This window comes from Aythya marila, assembly GCF_965140915.1.
Source record: "Aythya marila genome assembly, chromosome: 13".
Lineage (NCBI taxonomy): Eukaryota > Metazoa > Chordata > Aves > Anseriformes > Anatidae > Aythya > Aythya marila.
The window spans coordinates 10,213,856-10,236,740 of NC_139054.1; the positions used below are offsets into that span (position 1 = coordinate 10,213,856).

The 22,885-nt window shown below is 57.7% G+C and overlaps 3 protein-coding genes across 9 annotated transcripts; all 3 read left to right on the forward strand.

The window, feature by feature from the left end:
• Window positions 1-399: 399 nt before the first annotated feature.
• Window positions 400-6,071, forward strand: PRRG3 (proline rich and Gla domain 3). 5 transcript variants are annotated; one of them, XR_014318379.1, is made up of 4 exons: window positions 400-454; window positions 750-791; window positions 1,047-1,380; window positions 2,195-2,623. XR_014318379.1 is itself a non-coding variant. In XM_082770422.1 (3 exons), the coding sequence occupies exons 1-3, from the start codon at window positions 785-787 to the stop codon at window positions 4,398-4,400; spliced, it is 702 nt and encodes a 233-aa protein (XP_082626548.1). In that variant the 5' UTR covers window positions 748-784; the 3' UTR covers window positions 4,401-6,071. The 5 variants fall into 5 exon arrangements, 2 of the variants coding, with proteins under 2 accessions (XP_082626548.1, XP_082626547.1); XR_014318380.1 differs by lacking the exon at window positions 750-791 and having other exon boundaries at window positions 407-454; XM_082770422.1 differs by lacking the exons at window positions 400-454; window positions 1,047-1,380; window positions 2,195-2,623 and adding exons at window positions 3,490-3,650; window positions 3,867-6,071 and having other exon boundaries at window positions 748-791.
• A 679-nt stretch (window positions 6,072-6,750) lies between these two features.
• LOC309882948 (mitochondrial fission factor homolog B-like) lies at window positions 6,751-14,511 on the forward strand. 3 transcript variants are annotated; one of them, XM_082770486.1, is made up of 7 exons: window positions 6,751-6,840; window positions 7,534-7,786; window positions 8,198-8,364; window positions 9,117-9,208; window positions 10,086-10,247; window positions 12,638-12,716; window positions 13,128-14,511. In XM_082770486.1, exons 2-7 carry the CDS (start codon window positions 7,597-7,599, stop codon window positions 13,257-13,259), a joined length of 822 nt encoding a protein of 273 aa, XP_082626612.1. In that variant the 5' UTR covers window positions 6,751-6,840; window positions 7,534-7,596; the 3' UTR covers window positions 13,260-14,511. The 3 variants fall into 3 exon arrangements, with proteins under 3 accessions (XP_082626612.1, XP_082626614.1, XP_082626613.1); XM_082770487.1 differs by lacking the exon at window positions 6,751-6,840 and having other exon boundaries at window positions 7,122-7,786; window positions 9,120-9,208; XM_082770488.1 differs by lacking the exons at window positions 6,751-6,840; window positions 10,086-10,247 and having other exon boundaries at window positions 7,120-7,786.
• A 2,232-nt stretch (window positions 14,512-16,743) lies between these two features.
• On the forward strand, window positions 16,744-22,586 carry CNGA2 (cyclic nucleotide gated channel subunit alpha 2; the record flags this gene model as incomplete). Its single annotated transcript, XM_082771107.1, has 6 exons — window positions 16,744-16,856; window positions 17,051-17,161; window positions 17,386-17,556; window positions 19,865-19,972; window positions 20,405-20,511; window positions 21,199-22,586. 6 exons carry the CDS (start codon window positions 16,744-16,746, stop codon window positions 22,584-22,586), a joined length of 1,998 nt encoding a protein of 665 aa, XP_082627233.1.
• Window positions 22,587-22,885: the final 299 nt, after the last annotated feature.

Genomic DNA, 22,885 nt, shown 5'->3' on the forward strand with positions numbered 1-22,885 from the left:
GACGGGACGGGGGCCATGAGCACCACAGGGGCTGCGAGCACCACAGGGGCCATGAACACCACAGATGAGTGGGGGCCATGACACTACAGGGGCTGTGAACACCACAGGGGTCGTGAGCACTATGGGGGCTGTGAACACCACAGGGGCCGTCCCGCTGCAGGGCCAGGCGTGAGCCCAGCGCCCCGAGCAGCCGCCGCCAGGCTCCGCGGGGGCCCGGAGCCACCCTGCGGGTGCCCCCCTCAGGGGGCGGCAGCCCCACCTCGGGACTACAACTCCCAGCGTCCTCAGCGGCAGCAAGTCCCGCCCCTTCGCCCCACCCACCTATGGCAGGGGCGGGAGGAGGAGGAGGGGGCGGTGCGGGCGGGCGCGATTGGGCGGGGGCGGTGAGGGGGCGGGGCCTGCGGCCGCATCCCTCCTGCCCGGCGGCGGCGGCGGGGCGCGGGGCCGCCATGAGGTACGGGCCGGGGGGGGGAGCGGCGCGGGGCCGGGGCCATTTCTCGGCGCACCCCTAATCCTGTTAATTCTGTTAATTAATTCTGAGCACCCCAATAAAGCCAGGAGCTTGGCACGGCTGCAGCTTGGGCCTGGTTTACTTGGTGGGGGGGGTTCCTAGCGCCCGGTTGGCAGCTGGTGTGGGAGCCTGGCCCGGGTGGGGCAGGGCTGGGGCTGCTGGGCTGCAGCGTGAGCTGCCAGCGACTCTCCCGTTTGGTTTATTTTTGTTTTATTTATTTATTTATTTCCCCCTGCAGGTAGGTGGGAGCTCCCCGTAGCCGAGTGAGGCAGCATGGCAAGTAAGTGTCCCCCGCTGCAGGTGGCAGTGGTGCTGGAGGGGAGAAGGGCAGCGCTTCGCGGTCAGCTCACAAGCAAAGGGCTGCCTGGGCTTTTTATGGGGGGCTCAGATGCTGTGACTGCTGTCCCTGAATGTGGTCTGAGGTCCAGCCTGCCTTGTGCCTCTCTCTGCACAAGGTGGGAGCTGAGAGGAGGTGCAGAAGGGCTGACCTCCCCAGGAGTGCCTGCGTGCTGCAGCGTTTCTTTATTCCCATTAGGCTTGCAGCCCTCCCTGAGGCTTTTTGGTGGCCTGTGACTTGTGCCACACTGTCCTGAAGCCCTCGTGGCCAGGGGCACTGTGGCTCTGCACTCCCAGAGCTGCTGCAGCTGCGTAGCACGGCCCTGCTGGGGCACGCTGTGTGTTGGCGTCCGAAGGAGCCCGTGCCTGGCAGCTGTGGCCAGCTGGAGCTGGTGGCCGCAGGGACTGGCCTGGAGATGCTGGAGATGTGGCTGGGATCTCAGGGTCTGCTCGGGGTGTTGCTGAAGCCAGCTGTGAAGGTGGAGGCCGTGTCCAAGCTGGGCAGGAGGAGGAGGAGGACTCCGGCATGACAGGTACGTCTGCTTTTTTATCTGCTCTCTGCTAGGTGGGGGAGGCAGCAGAGATCACCAGAAAAGTTCTGCTCTAAACAGCGCTTCTAAAAGGTGGTTTTAACCTTGCCCTAATGAGGGTACCCAGTTGGCTCCCTGCCCTGCTGCCCTTTCTCCCTCCCAGAGCTTGGGCACCAGCTTAGCAGCACTTGCTGTCCCTGGGAGGTGTCCCGTGCGGTGGCAGTGCCCCCTGCCGAGTGGTCCCGTTCGTGAGGGCTGTCACCTGCAGGAGTGCTGCGTGGTGGTGGGCACGTTCCCAGCGTGCCGGGGCTGCAGCCGTGTGTCCTTCTGCAGGGAGCAGCTCTGGGGTTCCCCAGGGCTGTGGGTAGAGGCACGGCCCAGCCTGCCTGCCGCCAGGGGCCAGCAGTTCCTTAGGAAACCCAGCGGGGATGGCAGCGAGCTCCTGCTCCCCCTGCCTAAAGCTCCAATCTTTCCTGGGCACCGGTGCTCCCACTGGTGTGGGGAGGCTTGGAGAGGCACGAGGAGTCAGGACAGCCCTTGCTGGGCTTTTTGTGTGGGTTGGGGAATCCAGGCTGCTTGAAGGAGTTTGCAAGGCTCCTGTTTCCTGAAGGACGTTGTTTTTCCTGCTCTGCTATTAGCGCTTTCCACGTAAAAGAGGAGGGAGCAATGACTTAGTTTCTGCTCTCCTGGCATTTCTGGGTCCCTGAGGGAGGTTGGCTGTGGGAAGAGGCACATGCCCCCATGGCAGCGTGCTGTCAGCTGGGACGTTGCTTGTGATACCTGCCTGTCTGTGTGTCTGTGTTTATTTCTGTCCTAGTGGCCAGTTCAGCAAAGCAGGGAAGGGCTCAAGTGGTATCTGCGGGGATGGAGAACCTGCAAGTGAGATCTGCAGCCGAGCTCGTTGCTCCAAGGGGTGCTGAGGAAGCCAGAAAGAAGCTCAAGGAGGTGAGACCGGACTTCTCCACGGAAAGACAGGATGTTTGCAGGACTGATACTATCTTTGTAAAATTTCTTCTATTTCTGGAGAGGCTCAAGAGAAGGCTGGCCTGCCAACCCGCTCGCTCTTCAGCCAGGACAGCGCTCCTTGACTGGGAAAGCCAAGGCAAGCTGGTCCCTGCCCTCCTGCGAGATGCCTTCTGTTCCTCTTGAAGATGCTTTTTTTGGTTGTCCTTGTTATTTAGAAAAAAAAAAAAAAAAAAGGCATAATAAAGTCGATTCTGAAGGGAAAGTCTCTGACTCACATCATTCATGCTGTTCTTCATTCACACCTCAGTGGCTCAGCCCTCTGCAAGCTCTCTCACTGGAGCAGGCCATTAATAAATCACAGGGGAGAAAATGCACCTACACAGCACAACGGGAGCACGGTATCCAAGCACGGCACGGCACCGTAGTAGCTGCTTACTCTGTCCCTGCCTTGACATTTACAAATTTTCTCACAACCACCGTGCTGCCTTGTTTGAGAAGCAGGATGAAGGGAAGATGGAGCAGAAGGGAACCTGTCAGTCTCTCTGGTGAAAGGCTGCTAATGAAGGTTGGGTTTGATCGCTTGGTGAGCATGTGCTCTGTGGTGCCGTGCGTGAGGAGAGGTTGCTCAGCCCCGTTCAGTGTGTGGCTCACAATCCCCGTGCTGTCCCTGGGTGTGCAGGACGACCTCCTAAAGCCTGAGCTTTGGGTGGGCAGGTGCTGGCCCCAAGTCATTGCTCGGGTCTGGCTGTGGTGGCCAGCTCCTGGGCCTGGGGTTGTGCTTTGTTGAAGATCTGCTTGGCCCCTGGCCTGCCTCTTCTGAGAGGCAATGACTTTCTGAGAGGAAAAGGACTTTGGAGCAGTGCCAGGGGGCTCTGCTGCTTTGGGGTGCCCGTGTTCCTCCTCGGCTCTGCCCTGGTGGAAGGATGCTGCTGGTGCTGCGTGTCTCTGGGCAGCCCCCGGGAGCTCCCCACTGGCTGTGCCCTGTCTCAGCGGGCACCCTGAGCTGCAGCTCGGGGCTGGGTGATGTTTGGGGTGCCTGTTCCCCCTAAATCCTGTGCTTGCAGCCCCGCAGGTGGGGAAGCCTGGCTGGGCAGAGGCCAGGAGTGGGGCTGTCTCCGTTCAGCATCTGTGCCTCGTGTCTTGCAGTGTTCCTGGGGGCCAGGAATGCCCACTCGGTCCTGAAGCGCTTTCCCCGAGCCAACGGCTTCCTGGAGGAGATTCGGCAGGGCACCATCGAGCGGGAGTGCATCGAGGAGGTCTGCAGCTATGAGGAGGTCAAGGAAGTGTTCGAGAACAAGGAGAAGACGGTGAGTTTGTGCCCCCCTGCCCCTCGCTGGATGCGTGAGGCGCTTCCAGCTGGGTCCCACATGTGGCTCGGATGGTGGCAGAGTGGCTCGCAGCCCCGCTGAGGGTGCTGCGAGGCAGCCAAGAAACCTCTGCCTCTTTTTGGGGCCTGGGGATGGTCAGGGGCTGCTCGTCCCGTGTGCCAGCACGTGACGGTTCCTTCTCTCTTCCCGCTGCAGATGGAGTTCTGGAAGGGCTACACCAACTCCGTCTACTCTGTCAAGGACCCCGGGCACAACACAGAGCGCTCAGACGCCATGTACGTGGTGGTGCCCCTCTTGGGAGTGGCCCTGCTGATCGTCATCGCCCTCTTCATCATCTGGAGGTGCCAGCTGCAGAAGGCCACCCGCCACCGCCCTTCCTATGCCCAGAACCGCTACCTGGCCAGCCGAACGGGCCGCAGCCTCCCCAGGGTCATGGTGTACCGGGAGCGGTCGCAAAGCCAAGGGGAAAACCAGCGAGAAGCGAGCAGCCGGGGGACCGGGGATGGCAGAGCAGGAGGCGCCCCGCAGCAGGATGGCACCCTCTGCCCGCCGGAGCATTCGGTCTCCGTCCTCTCCAGACTGTCCAGTGCCACCCCTCCGCCCTCCTACGAGGAGGTGACAGGGCAGCCAGAGAGCAGCAGCAGCAGCGAGGAGACCAGCATCTCCTACAGCGACCCGCCGCCGAAATACGAAGAGATCGTGGCTGCTGCCCCCACTGCGGCCAAATAGCGGGGCCGCGCCCCCGCTGCCTCTTCCCACACTCACGCTCACTCACCCCCCACCCCTTGCCGTGCCCGGGACCCCCTCCAGGTGCCAGCTGGCTCCCCATCTCACTCGTACCGTCACTTGGTGCCATCACACAGTAGCCTTACCCTCCTTACCAAAACCAGCTGTCCCCAGGCAGGGCGAGGATGGGATGCGGGGATGGCTCCGAGGTTCACCAGCCGTCTCCTTCCCCTCGCTCCCCGCTCACAGAAGTGCTGCAGCAGCCAGGGCAGAGCAGCAGCTTGTTCCTGGCTCAACGCGGGGGTCTCCCCATGGTGCGTTTGATTTCCTCACTTGCCCTCAGACGTAACATTTCCCACGATTAAAACAGCCTCACTGCCTCCCCGGGGCTCTGCTCAGCCTTACCCTGCGCGCACACCAGCTCACGGACCCGGGGCACGTGCGGGGCTGGTTTTGGGGTCGGTCCTTTCCATGCCCGCATCATCAGGGCTGGTTCGTGATGTGCTGCGACCACAGTCCTCGCCGGGTCCTGTTTTGCTGCTCGGTGCTCTCGTTAAGGGGCCGGGGATGCAGGAGGGGTGGTGCTGATTTCTGCCTGTCCCCCCGGTTGTGACTGGGGAGCAAGTGCCTCCCTCGTGTGTGTTTGCTGCCTGGTGGGAGCAGGGAGCCCATCCCTTCCTGCGGTGCCTGCAGTGGTGGTTGTGCTGTTGGGAGAAGGGGGAGGGAGCCCTCAGGGAGGTGTTTTGTGATCTCCCAGATCCCCTTGGAATTTGAGGAAGGCTCCTGGTGGTCTTGTCGGTGAGGTCAGTCACCTGGGAACCACCAAAGGTGGTCGCAGGACTTTAAGCAGTGGGGATGCTCCTTCCTCCTGGAGGTGGCCTGCCTGGTGCCTGCCCCAGAGGTGGCATGCAGGCACCAGGAGGCTGTGGATGTGCCAAACCTCCCCTCTGCCTGCCCTGAACTTCTCTGTCCTGCTCTTTGGGGCTCTTTTCCTCCAGAGCAGGCGGGGGAATTGAGACCCCACTGTCCTCCAAGCCGCTCTGGTGGGCACAGCACGTGGTGGCCGTGGCTGTGGTGTGGAGGACGTGCTGGTGGGACAGGAGCAGGGCTGAACCCCGCCGTGCCTGACCCCTCGGTGGTCCTGGTGCTCGAACAGGGCACAGCCACGTGCTTTGCTGTGGGACCAGAGCGTCCCCTATTCCTAGGCAGCCACTTTTGGGGTCCACACAGCGGGGCTGTCCGCTGATGTCTCTAATTTCCCAGCAATGTCTGACGGGCTGGGAAGGGGGCTCACCAGCCCCCCAGCCCAGCCCAGAAGCTCCCAGCACTGCCACCCCGTGGGGTTTACCCCAGCACCGCTCTCCACCAGCACCCAAAGGCCGCCCGTGCCCCGCTGGGTCCCAGCGCTGTCTCGCAGCAGGTCCCTCAGCCCAGCGTGGCCGATTTTGGGGCAGGACACAAGCCCACGGGGGCTGCGGCTGCCGGCACCTCGTCCCTTCCCCAGCCTTCATGCTGCCTTTTGGCCGTGGTGTGTGTGGGGGCTGCGGGAGGACCTGGCACGAGCGCCAGGGGCAGAGCTGGAAAAGACCAGAGGGAGACAGAGGGGAGCTGTGGGATCCTCTGTCTTTGATGTGCGGTCGTTCTCCTTGCGGTTTGTATTCTGTTAAAACTTGGTATATTTCTGTGCAAAAAGGTTATTTATTAAAAAACCCTCACTGTCCGAGTGGCACGGGGTGATTTATTTTCCCCAGACGGGGACGGGGGTGATGTGGGGCGATGGAGGCGGCTGTGGGGTGGTGGCACCGAGCTCTCCCAAACAAGTCCTCTGTGGGGTGGAGATCGGGGTGTGCAGCTGTGGGGCTGGGAACAGCACCCCACATCGGGCAGGGGGAGCTGGAGGCCATCCTGTGGGACATGCAGAGGGATTTCCCAAAAGCCAGGAGGGGATTTGGGCACAGGGCTCGTCTCCGTGTTCCTCTGCGCGCTCCCAACCCTCTGAGATAATCCCCTTTAAATAGCAAGCCTAGGGCGGCCAGGGATTTATTTTAAGCCCTTTCTAAACTGGATTTGGATGGCCAGGCCCTGCTCTCCGTCCCCATTCAGCAGCGTTGAAGCCCACCGCTCATCCCAAACTGATATTTTCATCGCCACAGCCTGCGCTGAGGCAGAAGCGCTCTGCTCAGGCACAGCTCAGGGCCGGGCGGCCACAGCCTCTGCGGCTTCCCCGCAGAAACTGGGGGGCTGTGGGGACCTGCTGGGGCTGGGTTGGGGTCCCACAGCAGCAGGGTGCCCGGGGATCGGGGCTGTCGCCTGTCGCCTGTCGCCTGTGGCAGGGAAGCGGCGCCCGGCGGCGGCTTTAAGCGAGCCCCGGCAGGCTGCCAAGGGGCAGGGCCGCGTCCCGCCTCCCTCCGGCCGCCCGGGCAGGAAGAGCTGCTGCTTCCAGGTTGGGAAATGGCTGAAAGGGCTAAAAAATAAAAGAATAAATCCTAAAAGCGGCCCCCAGCTCCACCCCGAGCTGCCCCCGGCACCCAGCGGGGCGGGCAGGGAGGGGGGGGGGCGGCCTCCACAGCCCCTCCGCCGGGCAGGGAAGGGGAATTGAGGCCGGGAAGGGGAACCCGGCCCCTTAAGCGCTTTATTCGGACGGATTTTGACAGCTTTTATTTTTTTTTTTTTCTGGCCCTAGTGGCTTAGATGCTTAGAGCCGGCTTCGCTCCCTCCCCTCCCTGCAGCAGCGGGCATGGGGCTGGGTGCCCCACGCAGGTTTCCCCTGTGGGGTCGGTGCCTTTTTAGGGGCAGCCCCAGGATTAAATCCCCCCTCCCACGGGACTGGGGGCTGTGTGAGGACAGTTTAGTCCTCAGGTCTTCCCGTGGTAGCCTGGGATTTCATCACCAAAGCGCGTGGTTTGTTTTTAGAAAATCGCGTTTTTCCTCTAAAGTGTGTGAATGCAACAGTGTGTTCCCAGCTCGCCAAAAACCCTTACTTCTGGGTGGAAAGCCCACGGGAGCTCCTTTATGGCTGTTTCTGCCTGTGTTTAGCTGCCTTACAATGATTATTACAAAGCCTTGTCCCCGTGCGGGTGCCGGTTTTGAAGGCCTGCTGCTTTCTTTCTCCCCTTTCCCCTTTCTTTAACCCCAGGCCCCTCCGGTTCATCCCGCGTGGCCGTGGGCAGGCGCTGGCAGCGAGCTGAGGAAAACCAAGATGTGGCCGTTCTGGGGACTGGACCGAGCCCGCTGCGACCTGCTCTTCACCGAAGCCATCAATCAGAGGATGCAGGTCCCCAGCAGGCTGAAGGTGGCGGACAGCTACAGCCCTGTGGACGAGGAGCCTGCAGCCGAGGATCTGCCTCCTTCCTTTCGGATGCACATCCCTGAGAGGATCTCTCTTGCAGGTAATGTCCCTTTTTTTTTTTTTTTTTTTTGGGGTGGCTGAAGTTTGGTGAGGCTCTTTAATATTCTAGGGGGAAGGACTGTTTTATAAAGCCCTCCCTCCATGTCTCTTACAGCTCCCTCTTGGTCTTTGGTGGACTCCCTGCTTTGAGATGCAGAGATATATGGCCCTGCTTTGGAGAACATTTCCCCAAACTTGCTTTCTTGGAGCGGTGTGTTCATTTGCTTTTCAGTCCTCACCTCTCCAGGCTGTCCCACTACTCATATCTGTGGGATGTGGCTTTTGATATATATCTGCTAACTCTGCACAGTAATTTTGCTCTCCAACACAGGAGGATCTCTCCTCCATCCTGCCCTGAGGACGACGGGGCACGTTCAGGTTTGTTTAGTGCTTCCCTCTCTCCTCTCTGTAGAAATATCCGATGCCGGCCTGAGGCCCGTCCTGCTGGAGCAGCAAAGGAAGGTCCCCTCTGTTGTGTGGCACGCGTCCGCAGGCTCCTCAGCCCAGCTCTCCGCCCCAGGGGAGATCCCTTTTCAGCACGTAGCAGCCAGACCGAGCTCACAGAAGCGCAGACGACTGGTACTGTACCGAGAGCACCGGGCTTGCCTGTGCTGGTGGTGGGCATCCCAGCAGTTGTTTTGCTCTAGAGGTCTGTTACCAGCCCAAGCCAGAGCCATTTTGCAGTGTGCTACCTCCTCCCCACAGAGGGTGCTAGCTGCAAGGGTATGGTGGGACCTATTCCTACCCCATAATCAGTACACAATCCCACACTGGGTCATCAATTCAGCCAGATCTACTGCATTTTATGAGCAGGAGTTGGGCTGAAGTAGGTGCAGTCCCCTGCAACCTCCTTCTGGTACTTCTGAAATCCCTTTTCAATCACTGTTTCTCCTGGATGAAGTGTAAGATGGAGCTGTTTCATTGCTGCAGCATAAAGGATTGTGGGGTTGGAGTTGAAAGCAGATTTTAACCTAGTGGGAAACTAATTCAAAGAGATGCCTCTGCCGTGAGTAGAGGAAGGCTTGTTTGGAATGCTGGAGCTGCTGCTCTGCCTTCTCAAGTGCTTTCACCTCCCTAAAATTTAAGAGCCAATCCTGGATGTATCATGTTCAGGTCTTTTTCTCCAGAATACACCTTCCTTGCTGACCCTGTCCTGCTCAGGGCACATCTTCCCATCTGCTCCAGCATCATCTAGCCAGGCTGGGGCTTGTGCAGTGCCACTGAGCATTTCCCTCGTGCTGACAGGGTCCTCACCCTGCAGACTGCCTGGGGTGTGGGGCTGGGCTCCCCCTGTGCAAGCTCTGCCCTAATGCAGCTGTGTTTGATGCCAGCAGGGCCACAGCAGCAGCAGATCACGGCGGGAGAGGATTCCGAGTGACTACACCCAGCTGGCCTTGCACAGCCCGGGCCCGCGCCACGAGCGGTGAGCACGAACCCAGAGCAGTTTGGGGAGGGCAGGGGCAGCGTCTTCTGGGGTCCGGGGTGCTTTGATGTTCCCTGTTGGTGCCCTGAGGTGTGGCAGGTCCATATCAGGGCTGGTCCCGCTCTTGGATGAAGCTGGTTAAGAGGAAAGTGGTTTCTGGTGTTGGCACGGAGAGATTCGTGCCAGGCAGCATTGGAAGGCAGCTGTGCTGGTCCCTGGGGTGACCTGCTGCCCTCTGAGACACGCGGGACAACATCCCCCCACTTGCAGCTCGGGGCAGTGCTCTTGGTCCTTGCCTGGCCATTGGGCCACCAGTACGGTGCTGACCCTTCTTTGGCTGGTCCCAGTCTCTCCAGCTCTTTCCATCTTCCTCCCAGTGCTTTCTATCATGTTCTCCTGCTCCAGCACTGGTGCCAGGGCTTGATTTACTTTCTACATGGACTGTTGGAGCTTGCAGTGCGTTACAGCCAGGGTGGGCTAAGAGCATGTTTGTTTTTCAGCTCTTTGAGCACACCCTGTGAGCAGGAAAGTGTTTAAGTTGGTCCTTTCCTCGTGAGTCTTGGGCTCTGGATTCAGTGGGTAAAATTCTTTAGCTTAATCCAGAGCAGCACTGTCAAGAAGTCAAGGGCTGTCCGGGAGCCGTGATGGTGAAGGTTTTGCTTCTTGTGCAGCCGTGGCTGGCTTTGGAGGAGTCCAGAGACTGCCTCTGTGCCTGGACTGCTGGAGGGGCTTCTCCCTCCTGGTGATATGGAGGTCTGGCTGCCGATGGCATTGCCCTGAGATGCTTGGAGCTGCCACGGGGACAAAGGGCCCTGTCACCCTTTGGTTTTGCTGTTGGAAGCCAGGCAGTAACCGGCGTGGTTTTTGTGCACCCCAGGCCAGATGTGTGCCCCCTGCCCGCTCGCAGCGCCCCATTCCCCCTCTTCGCTGAGACGGGCAGAATCTACTCCGTGCAGAACATCTTCCAGACCATGTACCTCCTGGGCCAGGTGCTCTTCCACCGTGTCCAGGGCTCCCTGCAAGACCCGACGCCACCCAGGTGACTTGGGCTCATCCCGAGCCACCTCCCAGCTGCTCAGCCTGGACCTTCCTTTGCCTGGCAGAGGCAGCAGCCAGGCCTGAGCTTTGTAACCCTCATGGGAGCCACGCGGGCAGGATGCTTCTGCACGCCTGCCCTGGTCTCTTCTCCTCGCCTGTTCTTTCAGCTTTGGGTGCCCGGTGTGGTCGGGCTGGGTGCACCCTGCTAACCCAGCTGGGCTCGCACCTCCTGCTTGGCTTAAAACCGTTCCTCTGGTTGCCCCGAGTGACCTAACATCACCCGTGACACTGCTGGGTCTCAGCTGCTCTGCGGTGCTGCTTTTTCGGCATGCTTGACGAAGAGAAGTGTGGGAAGGGAATCGAAATCCAGGACAAATGGCCCAATCCGGACCCTCTCCTGCAGACTCACAGCACCAGTGGCTGTGTCTGGGTTAAAATAACCTTTTCTGTGAATTGTCTGCACCAAGGTCCCCAGCCCGTAGGATCTCCCGGGGGGCAGCACGCCTGCCTACTCGCTGGAGCAGGTCTGCGGTGACCTCGATGTCTCTGGACGTGCTGTGAGGCTGCTGAGCACCCAGCAGTCCGGAGGGATGGCTGAATCCTTCTAACTCTCCTTGAGCAAAACCTCCAGGCAGACAGGGAGGAGAGGGAGCATCCATCATCCGCGCCACTCCGGCACGTCGTTCCTTCCCTCCCCAGCTGGAGCGGAGCTGCAGGCATTGCCAGGGGACAGCCAGCACACACTGAAAAGCAGGGACACCTTCAAATGTGGCCTTTTAAATAAAGTCTGGCCATGCTATCTGGTCTGGGTAGTGGCCACATAGCGCCTTCTCCCTCCTCCTGTCAGCTGTGGAGGAGTTTTAGCCGTGGTACCATGGCAGGAGGTAACTTGTGGAGGGGCTGTAACACAGCGGGGTGAGCCCTGAGCCTCTCCCCAGCTCTCCATCTCCCTTTTGAAACACCTCTTCTTGGTACTTTGCATCGTTTCAAACACATACGGTGTCTCTTTCGTACCCCCAACTACAGCAATAAAAAGTCACTGAGCTGACTTGTTTATCCTGAAATATGTATTAAAAAAAAAACAACAACAAAAAACATCTCTGGCCTTGGCTGGAGACTGGAATATTTCCACGACAGTGACCTCTTGAAGGGTATGAGTCATCGGGAGGTAATTTCTAGTCTCTACTGTAAAGGGTGGCCACCTGTGTCAACTGGGATTTTTCAATTAAAAGCTGCAGAATGTGTCCAGTTTTAATGGCTTTGTGCTGGGGGAAATTGGATTTTCTTTCTGTTGTGGCTTTCGTATTATACTGTGGCTACATTATGAGGAGCTGTTATCTCATAAATGTATTTTCAGGCAGATTCCTTTATCTCTGCGTGCTTTTCTGTCTTCCCTTCAGTGAGATGTGTATCAGGTTGCAAACAGGAATAAATTTCCCCCTTCGTGAGGTCCCCAGAGGAGTGGTGTTTGCCACCTGGTAACCCATAACGTGTCAGCGAGTGCCTGTGGGGGATATTTGGTTTACAGACCAGCTCAGGTAACACTAGCCCATGATGGCAGCAACAACAGACTGAACGTGGCAAGTCAGATTTTTCACCGTACACCTTTTTTATTTTGTGGCTTGGTGCTGTGGGCCCTGGAGCAAGGCTGTGTCTCCGGGGTGCTCATCCGTAGCCTCTGCCAGTGCAGCTGCTTGTCCCAGGGGTGGCCCCGGTGTTCGCAGGGATGGGGGAAGTGTTGCACGGCTGGGATGCGTATTTACATTTCCAGTAAGATTTGCTACGAGGGCAGAAGGCAACACTTCTTTGTGGGGGAGGCATGGGAGAGGGCAAATCCTTGTCTCAGCAAACACAGGACCCTTTTCTGCTCGCTGACACGTGTTCAGATAGGTACCCCCAGCTGGTGGCTGCGTCCCAGCAGCTGGATCCCCACCCACTGATGGAAATGATGCCATCCCTCCAGTTTGGCATTGGCCTTGTGGTCTGTGTCTGCCTGTCTCGCTCTAACTCTGATTTATCCAATCCTCAGTGAATTCCTCTGGCTGTAGAAAATGGATGCTGGGTAAATATCGTGTTTTCTCTCTGTTGGGCCTCTAAAGAAATAGCAGCATGTATTTCTGCTCTTGGCTGCTGTAGCATGTGCTGTGTGTTTTGTCGTGGTCACCTCGGGGTGCATGGTGGAGGGGTGTAAAAATGCATGATGGGGGGTGAGAGGGAATCAGGAGATGCTGTGCAAGTGCTGTTTCCTCTCTCCTGAAGCTGCATTCAGCTGGCACGGCCTGGGCATGCATGCACTGCCTGCATGGCTCGGCTCCCCGGGGCTGTGCCACGTGTGCAGGAAGATAATTGCACCTCTCGAGCAGTGTTTGCATCTCTGTTTTTCTCCCGCAGCTCCCAGGAGGCTGGCCCAGCCTTGGAGAGCTCCCTGGAGGAGGTCGGCACGGCTGAGATGGCAGCAATGAGAAAGCAGGTGAGAAAGGAGGTGGAGGGATGTGGATGTTTTCTGGGAAAGCCCCAAGAGGGTGGATGAGGGCGCTCCAGGGATCTGTTGCTCAGGCTCGATTTGCTGGCGTTGCCAAGCCAGCCCTGGGTGATGCTCCTCATGGAGAAGCAGGGAGAGCTGGCGTGTGTTGACCCACCAAGCTCCTCCCTGAGGGGCTGCAGGAGATGGCCAGAGCCCCCACCTGCCTTCAGGGAATGGTTCAGGAGCTTTTCCTGAAGCATCCCCTCATGGGCTGAGGTAGGGCTGCTAATTCTGCCAGGCGGGAGGACCCGAAGGAGGTGGCCACCCCCCATTTCTCCTTCCCTCCGTCGCTGTCCCTGCGCCAGCCTCCTGTGCTGTACCGCAGGGCTGCTGATGGCCCCGCTGCTTTCCCTGCAGCTGACGAGGATCTCGGGGAGGCTGCGCGTGCTGGAGGAGCAGTGCAACGCCTGGCAGCAGAAGGAGGCCATCGTCTACTCCGTGCTGATCTCCGCCTGCCTCGTCAACACATGGCTCTGGCTGAGGAGATGATTTTCTGTGCCCCGGCCCACCATGAGCAGGGGAAGATCCTTGCTCACCTACTTGCAAACAGTAAAACCGTGTGTTTCTTCTGAACTTGACCTGCTTTTTGCACTGGAGGCCCCTGCAGGACCCGTGTCCTTGGGGCCCTGATGACAAGGTGCCACTCTTTAGCAGCAGCGGTGGGAGAAGTGAAACCCTGAAGCTGGACCTGGTGCTGCAGCAGCTGGAGATGGGTGTCGGGGGGTGGTGGGGTGAGACAAGGAGCGTAGGAGTAGGTAGGAGGGATGGACGTGGAGGAGCTGGGCGCTCCCATCCCTGCAGCCCCTGCTGTGCCATCTCCTGGGCTCTCAGCACGCTGGAGGCCGCCCGGCAGCGGGTTTGCAAGTTCAGGTCCAAAGTGACCGCCAGCACTGATGAGCTCTGGGTTTATCCAGAAGCTTGGCCTTTTCCCAGAGAGATTGGAATGGGAAACGTCCCCACAGTGACTCTCTACACCTCGTAACAACAGCCAGGCTGTGGAAAAGTGCCCGTTTGGGCAGCAGGTAGGTGTTTGTTAGGTTGCTGGTGCCAGGGGGCAGGATCACTCCCAGGTCTGCTGCCAAGCTGCAATTTCAGCAAGGGTGGAACAAGACAGGTGAGGGGAAGTCTTGGCCCAGGTGCCCTTTAGCTAAAAACAAGTGCTGTTCAACAGCTCTGCTGCTCCTTGCCTTCCTTGGAGGCCAGGAACACCTGGCTTTGGGGGGGATTTGAGACCCTCGGTGGTTCATGCAGCACATCTGCTGGAGCTGTGCCTGTGTGCTTGGTCTTGGCAACAGGGCCTCTCTGTGCCACCTATAAATGATCGTAGCTGGATCTGCAGGTCACCTGCGTGTCCCAGGAGCTTATTTACAGACCTGGGTGCTGAGGTGTTTCCTGCCTGCAACTGCATCAAGCATCCGTGCCCATAAATCTGGCAGGTGGACGCTCACTGATAAATAAGTGCCCCACAAGTAATTGCAGGTCTGAACCTGTGGCTGGTGTCTGGGCTGAGGAGAGCGCCGGGATTTACTGGTGCTGAGCTGGTTCCTGTGGCTTGCAGCTCAGGGACGTGGTCAGACTGAAAGTATTTGGAGGTGGTCAGACTGTAGGTGTTCCTGGAGGGTAATTATTGGTGGGCTGGGGGGGATAGAAGGTGACTGCTACATAAGGTGTATGTCCTGGTTTAAATCTGGAACCACTGACCCATGAAATGCGTATTTTAATAAACTCTGTGTGCTGGATGTGTCTCTGGTGCCATCGTGGAGCCTGATCGTGGTATCCGGCTGGGTGGGGATGGGTGAGGTTCGTTCCCTCGCCAGCAGGACTCTGACCTGGTGCCGGCTGTCTGCGCCACGCGAGCTTCTTTAATCACACCTCACCAGCTGGGCAGCCCAGGAACAGCTCTTCTGGGACTGGAAGGAGGGCGAGCTGGGGATCTGGAGCTGCAAAGCAGCTCCCTGCTGCCCACCTGCAGCCCTGCCCAGGGGCAATGCCTTTATTTATATCCTCTCTCTCCAGGGTGTGGGTGTCCCCTCGAGTGGCTGCCACAACAATGTGCATACAAAAAGAAGCATCGTGTGCAACGCAGCACCCAAGGGAGCTGTGTGGTGAGCACCAAAGGGGCAGAAGCAAAGTGGCTCCCGGAGTTTCTGTGTTGTTTCTGGAGGTGGTTGCGGGTAGGGAGCAAAAGGAGAGGTGGGAAGGGGGATGTGCTGCGGCCACTGCCCGGATTTGTGGCACGGGGACAAAAGCAAGATGTGTCCCTCCTGCCCAACGCTGTCCGCAGCCCCGACCGAGGCTGCAGAAGTTCCCTGTCTCTTCAGGCTCCCTGCTGCCAGGAGGCAGTGAGATCAGAAGAGGTGGAAATTAAGGCTTTGAAGGAAGGAAAGGTAAACTTTTAGTAGTGAAGGGACTCCAGCTGCTGGTGCTTTCAGATCAGCTCTGCCCGGGGTGCACAAATCCCATGCCTATGGCTGGATGCAGTGGAAGAGGGTAAAAATTAACTCCTTTATGGCTGTGGGGATGCAAATTTTCTGCCACCTGGTTATCAAAACGGCTTTGTGGACAACCTAAGAAAACAGACTGGTGAAAGGCACGCTTCATGATCGTTATCAAACTCTGCAGCTCTCCTCTCCAGCACTCCTGAACAGCAAACGTGACCCCTGCTCCCTGAGCACGACAAGAGGTAGCGGGACAGAGGGAAGGAGGGGTGGCGGGGGCGAAGGGGACGCGCAGGGAAGCGGAGCAGCCCTGAGCAGCGCGTGTCCCTCCTCCCCTTTCATCCCTGGGCTCGCAGCCGCTGCAACCAACTCCTCTGACGTGCAGCGAGCTGCTCGGGGCATCGAGGGAGCTGAGGGGCCGGGTGTGTGCTGTAGCGAGGAGACGCGCACACGCTGTCACCTTCCCCGGGCACCGCGGGGACATTCTGCTGCCAGGTCCCTTGCTTGGGCCGAGGAGAAGGGCAGGAGCAGGGGTGGCACTGGGGACAGCCCAGGAGGCTGCTGGAGGAGGATGCTCCCCATCCCTTGCTAGCCCACACGAGGTGGCAGCGAAGCCTCAGAGGACACCAGGCTCGTAAGTGGACGGCGGTGGGGGCTTGGTGGTGGCTTTTGCCACCCCAGGGAGGTGGCTTGGGCTGCAGGGAGCTCCGTGTGGGGGGTTCCCAGCACTGTGTCAGTGCAGCGGGGACGTGGGCTGGGGCGTGCAAGGCGTTGCCTGCACCCACGCAGAGCATCATCCGTGGGCACACCATGTGGGGGTCACCCCGCTGCGGGGCACGGAGGGCTAGCTGGGGGGAATTTTATCTTCTTCTTCCCCGAGGCAGGGCTGGGACTTTCCATATGTGCATGTCTGTGAACTGAGCGGGTGTCAGGCGGCGGGTGCGAGGGGTGCTGGGGCCAGACGAGCCCGCAGGGCATCTCGCACTTCTTAGAGAAATCAGCTCCCAGACTTCACAGCTCCACAGCAGCCTCTGCGTGTAAACGCTGAGTTCCTCTGATGCTCTCTGAAACCAGACGGTAGCACTTGCCAGCAGGAACCTCAGGCAGGTGCTTTATTATTGTTGTCATTATTTTTTTTAAAGAGCAAACCTTAATTTCCAGTGCAGGGATGAGTGCTGGCCATGAGGAAGGCTGCTGCTGGGGTACAAACAGCCTTGTAGACGCACAGCCGGCCTCGTACTGCTGCCTGACATCTCCCCACGTGGCTGCCTGGTCCTTCCCTCCCTGCTCACCCCCCTGTCCTCGCCGTGGGGCAGGCAGTGGAGCAGTGCTGGTACTCGCTGTGGGTGCTGTTGTCCTGGCCATGACCGAGCATCCCTGGGGATGGGGACAGCACCTTTCAGGGGCCACGGGCAGAGCTGGGACCTCAGGCTGCTGTTCACCACCATCGTGTCCTGCTCCGGGCACTCCTGGCTGCTCTCTGCTCTTCCAGGTCCCCGGTGCAGGCGTGTGCCTGTGGTGTCCTCGTGAGGAGGATGACGGCCAAGAGCAATGGCCTGCACCGCTCCCCGGCCGCCCTCAGCCCCTGCCCGCCCGCCCCAGCCCTTGCAGGGCCCGACGAGGAGGGGACAGAGCTCAGCACCACCAGGTCAGGATGGACACAGCAGGGTGGTGCTGGCAGGGCCAGCTCGGGGTGTGCCGAGCCCTGGTGTGGGTTTGGGGGCACGGGCAGGGCTGTGATGGTGACCCTCAGCTGCCTGCATCCTCTGGCTCATCCCACATGGCCGTGGGCAGGCAGTGGGACATGCTGCATGGCCGTGACCCCCCTTCTCCACACCACAGGACCTGCTCCACCCAGGATGAGGCCTCCTTGGAGCTGCACAGAGGGGCTCCCGTGGCTGGGGGGGAGCAGCCGGCTGCCCCCCTTTTCCAAGGCAGGCGAGCTCTGGCCAGGTACCCGTGTGTGCGGCTGGGCTGGGTGCCTGGGTGTGGGGATGGCTCCTGAGCAACCTTCCCAGAGCGTGGGGAGGAAGCTGGCGAGCTGCTGCGTGGGCTCTTGGCTGAGCCTGGGCCCTTTGTGCCTGGCTTTGACATGCTGGGGGTGTGTGGGGTCGGGATCCCCTCCTGCTGTGTAGGACTTTAGGGCTGCACCTGATTCTGCCTGTCTCCCTGCCCAGGATAGTCCGGCTGGTGCTGGTGCTGAGGGACTGGGCCAGCAAGAGCTTGCACGAGGAGCAGCAGAGGCCTGACCCCTTCCTCGAGCGCTTCCAGGGCCCGGAGCTCCAGATGGTGGCTGCAGACGCCGGCAGTGGTCCAGAGGATGAAGAGACTGAGGAGAAAAGCAAAAAGTAGGCTCCCTTCCCTGCGACCATGCGTGGTGCTTGGGGTCTCCTGGCAGTGATGGTAAATGGGGCAGGTAGGGCAGAAGCTGTGGGAAGGGTCCCCCCTGCCCTGCCTGACCTTGGAGCAATTCAGCACCAAGGCTGCTGTTTGAACCCAGCCCTGGATCCCTAAAAAGGTGTGCCTGCAGCCTGTGCACACGTGGAGCTGGGGAGAAGCTGAGGAAAGTGGGGTCGCCCCCCAGGAGACCCCAGTGAGCAGAGACCTGTGGGCTTCTCCAGCCTCATTCATCATCTCAGGAGGAAGGGAGATGAAGGGATTGCGTTTGCTGCCTGTTTCCTCCACCTCCAAGGGCAGACACTGTGACGGCAGCTTTCTGAAAAGGCCCTTTCAAATCCAGCCCTTTCATCTCCTCGGCTCCCGCTCCCGGTGAAAAGCAATAACCTGGCTTTTCTTCTGCTGGCTAATTAAAGGGCAGAGCTCACGGACTAGCCTGGACCCTACCATTACACACGGTAATTAAAACACCAAGAAGTGATTGTTTTCTATAGGAGGAAAATATCTGAGCCTTGTATCTGGGTTTTTACTAGTCGTGGACAAAAAAGTGCTCTGCCCTGCGGGGTTAAGGGGAGCTTGTTAATTATGAGAGAGGCACTGAGTGTGCCATCAGAGGGCAGCTTCGGTGGGCTCCTCGTAAGGAGCTGTGCTTTCTGAGCTGAGGATATATCTGCGGGGGAAGCAAGAGCAGAGCCAAGTGCTGTCGCCTTACAGCCAGTAAATGCCAGCCTGGCTTCATCTAAGGGATGGGATGAAGATCCCTGCACTGGGGTTTGTGTTATTCGGTGCTGCCCTGCAAACTTGAGAAAGGAGAACACTGTGGCTCACTGGGATGAGCTCCTGGGGAGATGGTGGCAACTTCTGCTGCTTTCCCAGTCCTCAGAGCAGTGGCTGAGAAGAGCCCCAGGTCTGGTAACGCTGAGCATGAGTGTGTTCATGGCATGGGGAGCCCGAAGGGCTGCAGAGTGGGGCACAGAGCCTTCAGGGCGGTTATCCCCCTTTCTGGGCTAGTGCTGAGCTAGTCTGGGGTTTTCCAGCCCTGTCCCTGTGGCCAGAGCATGCATCGGCATAATGTCAGTGACTGCAGCACTGGTGATTTAACGCTGAAATTACCAACCTGACTAACGCTGTTATTGAGGTTATTAGTGCCTGTGATGCGGCGTTACAACAGTACTGCCTGGTGGCAGGTGCTGTACGTCCCAGCGAGCAAGGTGTCCCTGTCTCAAAAAAAAACAACCTTTATCTGAGCAAAACGCTGTCATTTTCTCCCCACTTGTAAGGGGAAGGTTGAGCCACCTGCTTGTCTGTGGCTGTGCCCAGGGTGTATGTGAAGGAGCACCGCCGGCTCTGCTCCAAGCGCCGGTCCCCACGCCGCGGGCAGCCTGGGTGCTGCTGGGGAGGGAGGCTTCAAGGCAGAGGTTTTGCTTTTGAAGCTGTTGGAAGTGGTGAGGTGAGCGCAGGGAATGTGTTGGCAAGTGGGCTGTTCTTCCTAGCGCTGGAGGGAGTTTTACGTGTTCAAAAGCTGGGAGTGAGGGGAGGATGGGAAGGGAGAAGGCGTTTTGCCCTGGCAGGTGGCAGCAGCCATGCCTATCAGCCAAGCTGCAGAGTTGCTGTTCCCCTGCTCCTCCGGTGAGATCTGGCCATGGGAGCACAGGCTGCTTATCTCAGAGCCCCAAGACGAGCAGGATCAAATGCTTGGGAGCAGTTCAAAGGCTGGACCCCGGACTGAGCACTGACTGCAGGCAGGCAGTGTGGCGATGGCAGCCCTGTGACGCCGGCCACTGCTCTGGGGCTTGGGCAGCCCCTCCTGGTGCTCCCGCTGATCTGCAGCATGTTTTCCTTCCTGCTCTAATTAATCTTCTTCTCTCAGATCTGTCTGGCACCAATCCATGCCTCATTTGGGAGAGGCGATGCCATCTAACAAGAAGTTTTCTGGTCAGCCTCTTTCATACATCTGTCTGGCTCTGCCTCTGAGGTGCATGTAGGCCAGCTGCTTTGTCTTGCCACGCTACAGTTTCTCTTCTGGTACGTTAATAAGCTCTGTTTTGGGGATAAAGGAACATAAACAGTGCTGGATGTTTTTGCTCAGCACTCCTGGGATTGGTTTTAGCTTACAGACTACACTCAAGCTGCAGCTACGTTTGATCCAGTCTAGTGCAAAGGATGAAGGAGATGACTCAGATGGTTCCTTCCAAACCTGTTTTCTATGTTTAGCCCTTTATTCACACATTGCCTGCTCTGCCTTCTCTCTGCTTCCAGGAAGAAATGGCAGATCTTTGTGGTGGACCCTGCGGGGGACTGGTATTACCGCTGGCTGGCTGTCATTGCTGTTCCTGTCCTCTATAACTGGTGCTTGCTGGTGGCCAGGTGAGCTCGGATGTTGTAGGGTTCCTGTCTCCTCTAATCCTCATGTTCACCTGCCTGTTGTGGCTCAAGCAAGGATCAGACAACTGGTGCTGGTGAGGGGGGAGAGGGCCTGGGGGTGCCTAAAGAAAGGGACCTTCATCTCACAGTGGCTGTGGTGTGTAAATGCAGAGCACCCCTCATCTGGCCCTGGCTGGAAAGGACTGTCATCTAGGGGTGAAGTTGCTTGCAGAGCTTTTGGGATGTGGTTTGAAGACATGGCTTTATGCAGGTCAAGGCATGGCAGATTCTTCAGAGAAGATGGTTTTAACTTCTCTGAGTAGAGGGGCAAGTGGCCAAGCTCTGTTGCAGAGTTACAAGCCCCAGAATCAGCCTATATTCAGCTGTAACAGAGACTTACTGGTCTCACTGCCCCGTTGTATGGTCCTCTTCCAGGGCTTGCTTCAGTGACCTACAGAAGACCTACGTTGTCCTCTGGCTGGTGTTGGACTACGTCTCAGACTGCATCTACATAGGGGACATAGTGATCCGCCTGCGCACAGGTAAGCAGCAGCAGCCTCCTGGCCTGCGATTGCTTTGCTTTGGTGCCCTAAAGGTGGAGGTGAACTGCAAGGGAGGGACCTAATCTGCAGCTCCATTAGAAGGAGGGTTTTGTCTACCTTGGCTCTCGCTTGTACGAAGCAGTCTCCAGAGAAATAATCTAATTAAGAGATCTGAGAAATGGAGTAAGTTTCAGAATGAAAGATTAATCATCCTAGCTTTCAACTTCACCTTTGAATAATTGTACAAAATTACCCACACTACTATTAGTATTCGGGCATAGTTGAAGGTCTGTATCTCTGATTTTGCACAAGTTCAGCTAATGAATTATCTACATGGAAAAATGGTAGAATTTAATGTTCTCGGAATGGGGCAGGTGGCTGTGCTTTCTGTCCAGAACAGCGGTAATTCACGACCGGAGGAAGGAAACCTTTGTGTCCCTATTACTTCATGGCAACAGAGTAAATCCTTAAGTGATAGCTTTGCATGGCTTTTGCCAGATGAGGAGCTTGCATGATAGCAAAAGCTTGTAAACAGAGTAGATCAGGTGCAACTGGTAATGTTTGGATAACTGTGTATATGCACAAATATGCATGGCATATTCTGAAATATTTATCAGAAGCACTTACAAAGCCAGTAGAAGAGTTGAACGTAAGCTAAGATCATTCTATTATTTGCTTCTCTGTTAGGCTTCTTGGAACAGGGCCTCCTGGTTAAGGACCTGAAGAAGTTACGGGATAACTACATCCACACCTTACAGTTCAAGCTGGACGTTCTCTCCATCCTGCCCACAGACCTGGCCTACTTCGCTGTGGGGTTGCATCGTCCTGAACTGCGATTCAACAGGCTGCTGCACTTCTCCCGCATGTTTGAGTTCTTTGACAGGACGGAGACCAGAACCAGCTACCCCAACATCTTCCGCATCAGCAACTTGGTTCTTTACATCCTGGTCATCATCCACTGGAATGCCTGCATTTATTATGCCATCTCCAAGGCCATAGGCTTTGGGGAGGACAGCTGGGTCTATCCCAATGTCACAGACCCTGAATATGGGTATCTCACCCGGGAGTACGTCTACTGTCTCTACTGGTCTACGTTGACTTTGACTACCATCGGAGAGACCCCGCCGCCTGTGCGTGATGAAGAATACCTCTTTGTGATCTTTGATTTCCTCATCGGTGTCCTCATCTTTGCCACCATTGTGGGGAACGTGGGCTCCATGATATCCAATATGAACGCCACCAGGGCAGAGTTCCAGGCAAAAATTGATGCCATTAAACACTACATGCAGTTCCGCAAGGTGAGCAAAGACATGGAAACTAAAGTCATCAAGTGGTTTGACTACCTGTGGACAAACAAGAAGGCGGTGGACGAACGGGAAGTCCTCAAGAATCTCCCTGATAAGTTAAGGGCAGAGATTGCCATCAACGTTCACCTGGAGACGCTGAAGAAGGTGAGGATTTTCCAGGACTGTGAGGCAGGTCTACTGGTGGAGCTGGTGCTGAAGCTTCGCCCTCAGGTGTTCAGCCCAGGGGATTACATTTGCCGTAAAGGAGATATCGGGAAAGAGATGTACATCATCAAGGAGGGGAAGCTGGCTGTGGTGGCGGATGATGGCACAACACAATATGCTTTGCTCACTGCGGGAGGCTGCTTTGGCGAGATCAGCATCCTCAACATTAAAGGGAGCAAAATGGGCAACAGGCGCACGGCCAACATCCGTAGCTTGGGCTACTCTGATCTTTTCTGCCTGTCAAAGGAAGACCTGATGGAAGCAGTCACAGAGTATCCTGATGCCAAAAAGGTCTTGGAGGAGCGGGGCCGGGAGATCCTGACCAAGGAAGGGCTGCTGGACGAGTCAGCTGCAGAGGCAAGCATGGAAGGGAAGAGCGTGGAAGAGAAGCTGGACAGGCTGGCCTTGAACCTGGACACGCTTCACACCCGCTTCGGCCGCCTTCTGACAGAGTACAATGATGCCCAGATGAAGCTCAAGCAACGCATCACTGTTCTGGAGTCCCAGCTGAGGCAGCAGGATCTGGAGGACTTCTTCTCGGATAGCTCAGACAGTCTGCCTTAGGCTAAGGAAGAAGCCACACCTGGTGGGATGCAGTGCGGGGCGCAGAGACCAGCTAGGTGATGTCTTGCCCTGTGTGAGATGTTATTTCACATGGCAGCGCCTTTGGCTGCCTTGCCTGGACTTCCCTCAGGTCCTCAGTGCTGCTGCTGCTACTGCCTCAGTGGCAGCTCAGAAGGTGGCTCCAAATCAGGTGTCTGTCCTAGCTCCTCCTCAGGCCTGTCTCTATTCTCATCACCTCCATATGAGACCTTGGGCTTCCTCCCAGCTTTGCAAATGGTCTCTGCCTGACTCAATTCCCT

Bases quoted from the DNA above. Each gene is read 5' to 3' on its own strand.
- PRRG3 (XM_082770421.1), top strand. The intron at 3,651-3,866 runs GTGAGTTTGTGC...TTCCCGCTGCAG, and splicing joins TCGAGAACAAGGAGAAGACG to ATGGAGTTCTGGAAGGGCTA.
- LOC309882948 (XM_082770486.1), top strand. From the start codon at position 7,597: ATGTGGCCGTTCTGGGGACTGGACCGAGCCCGCTGCGACCTGCTCTTC. The intron at 10,248-12,637 runs GTGACTTGGGCT...TTTCTCCCGCAG, and splicing joins CAAGACCCGACGCCACCCAG to CTCCCAGGAGGCTGGCCCAG. The intron at 12,717-13,127 runs GTGAGAAAGGAG...CTTTCCCTGCAG, and splicing joins TGGCAGCAATGAGAAAGCAG to CTGACGAGGATCTCGGGGAG.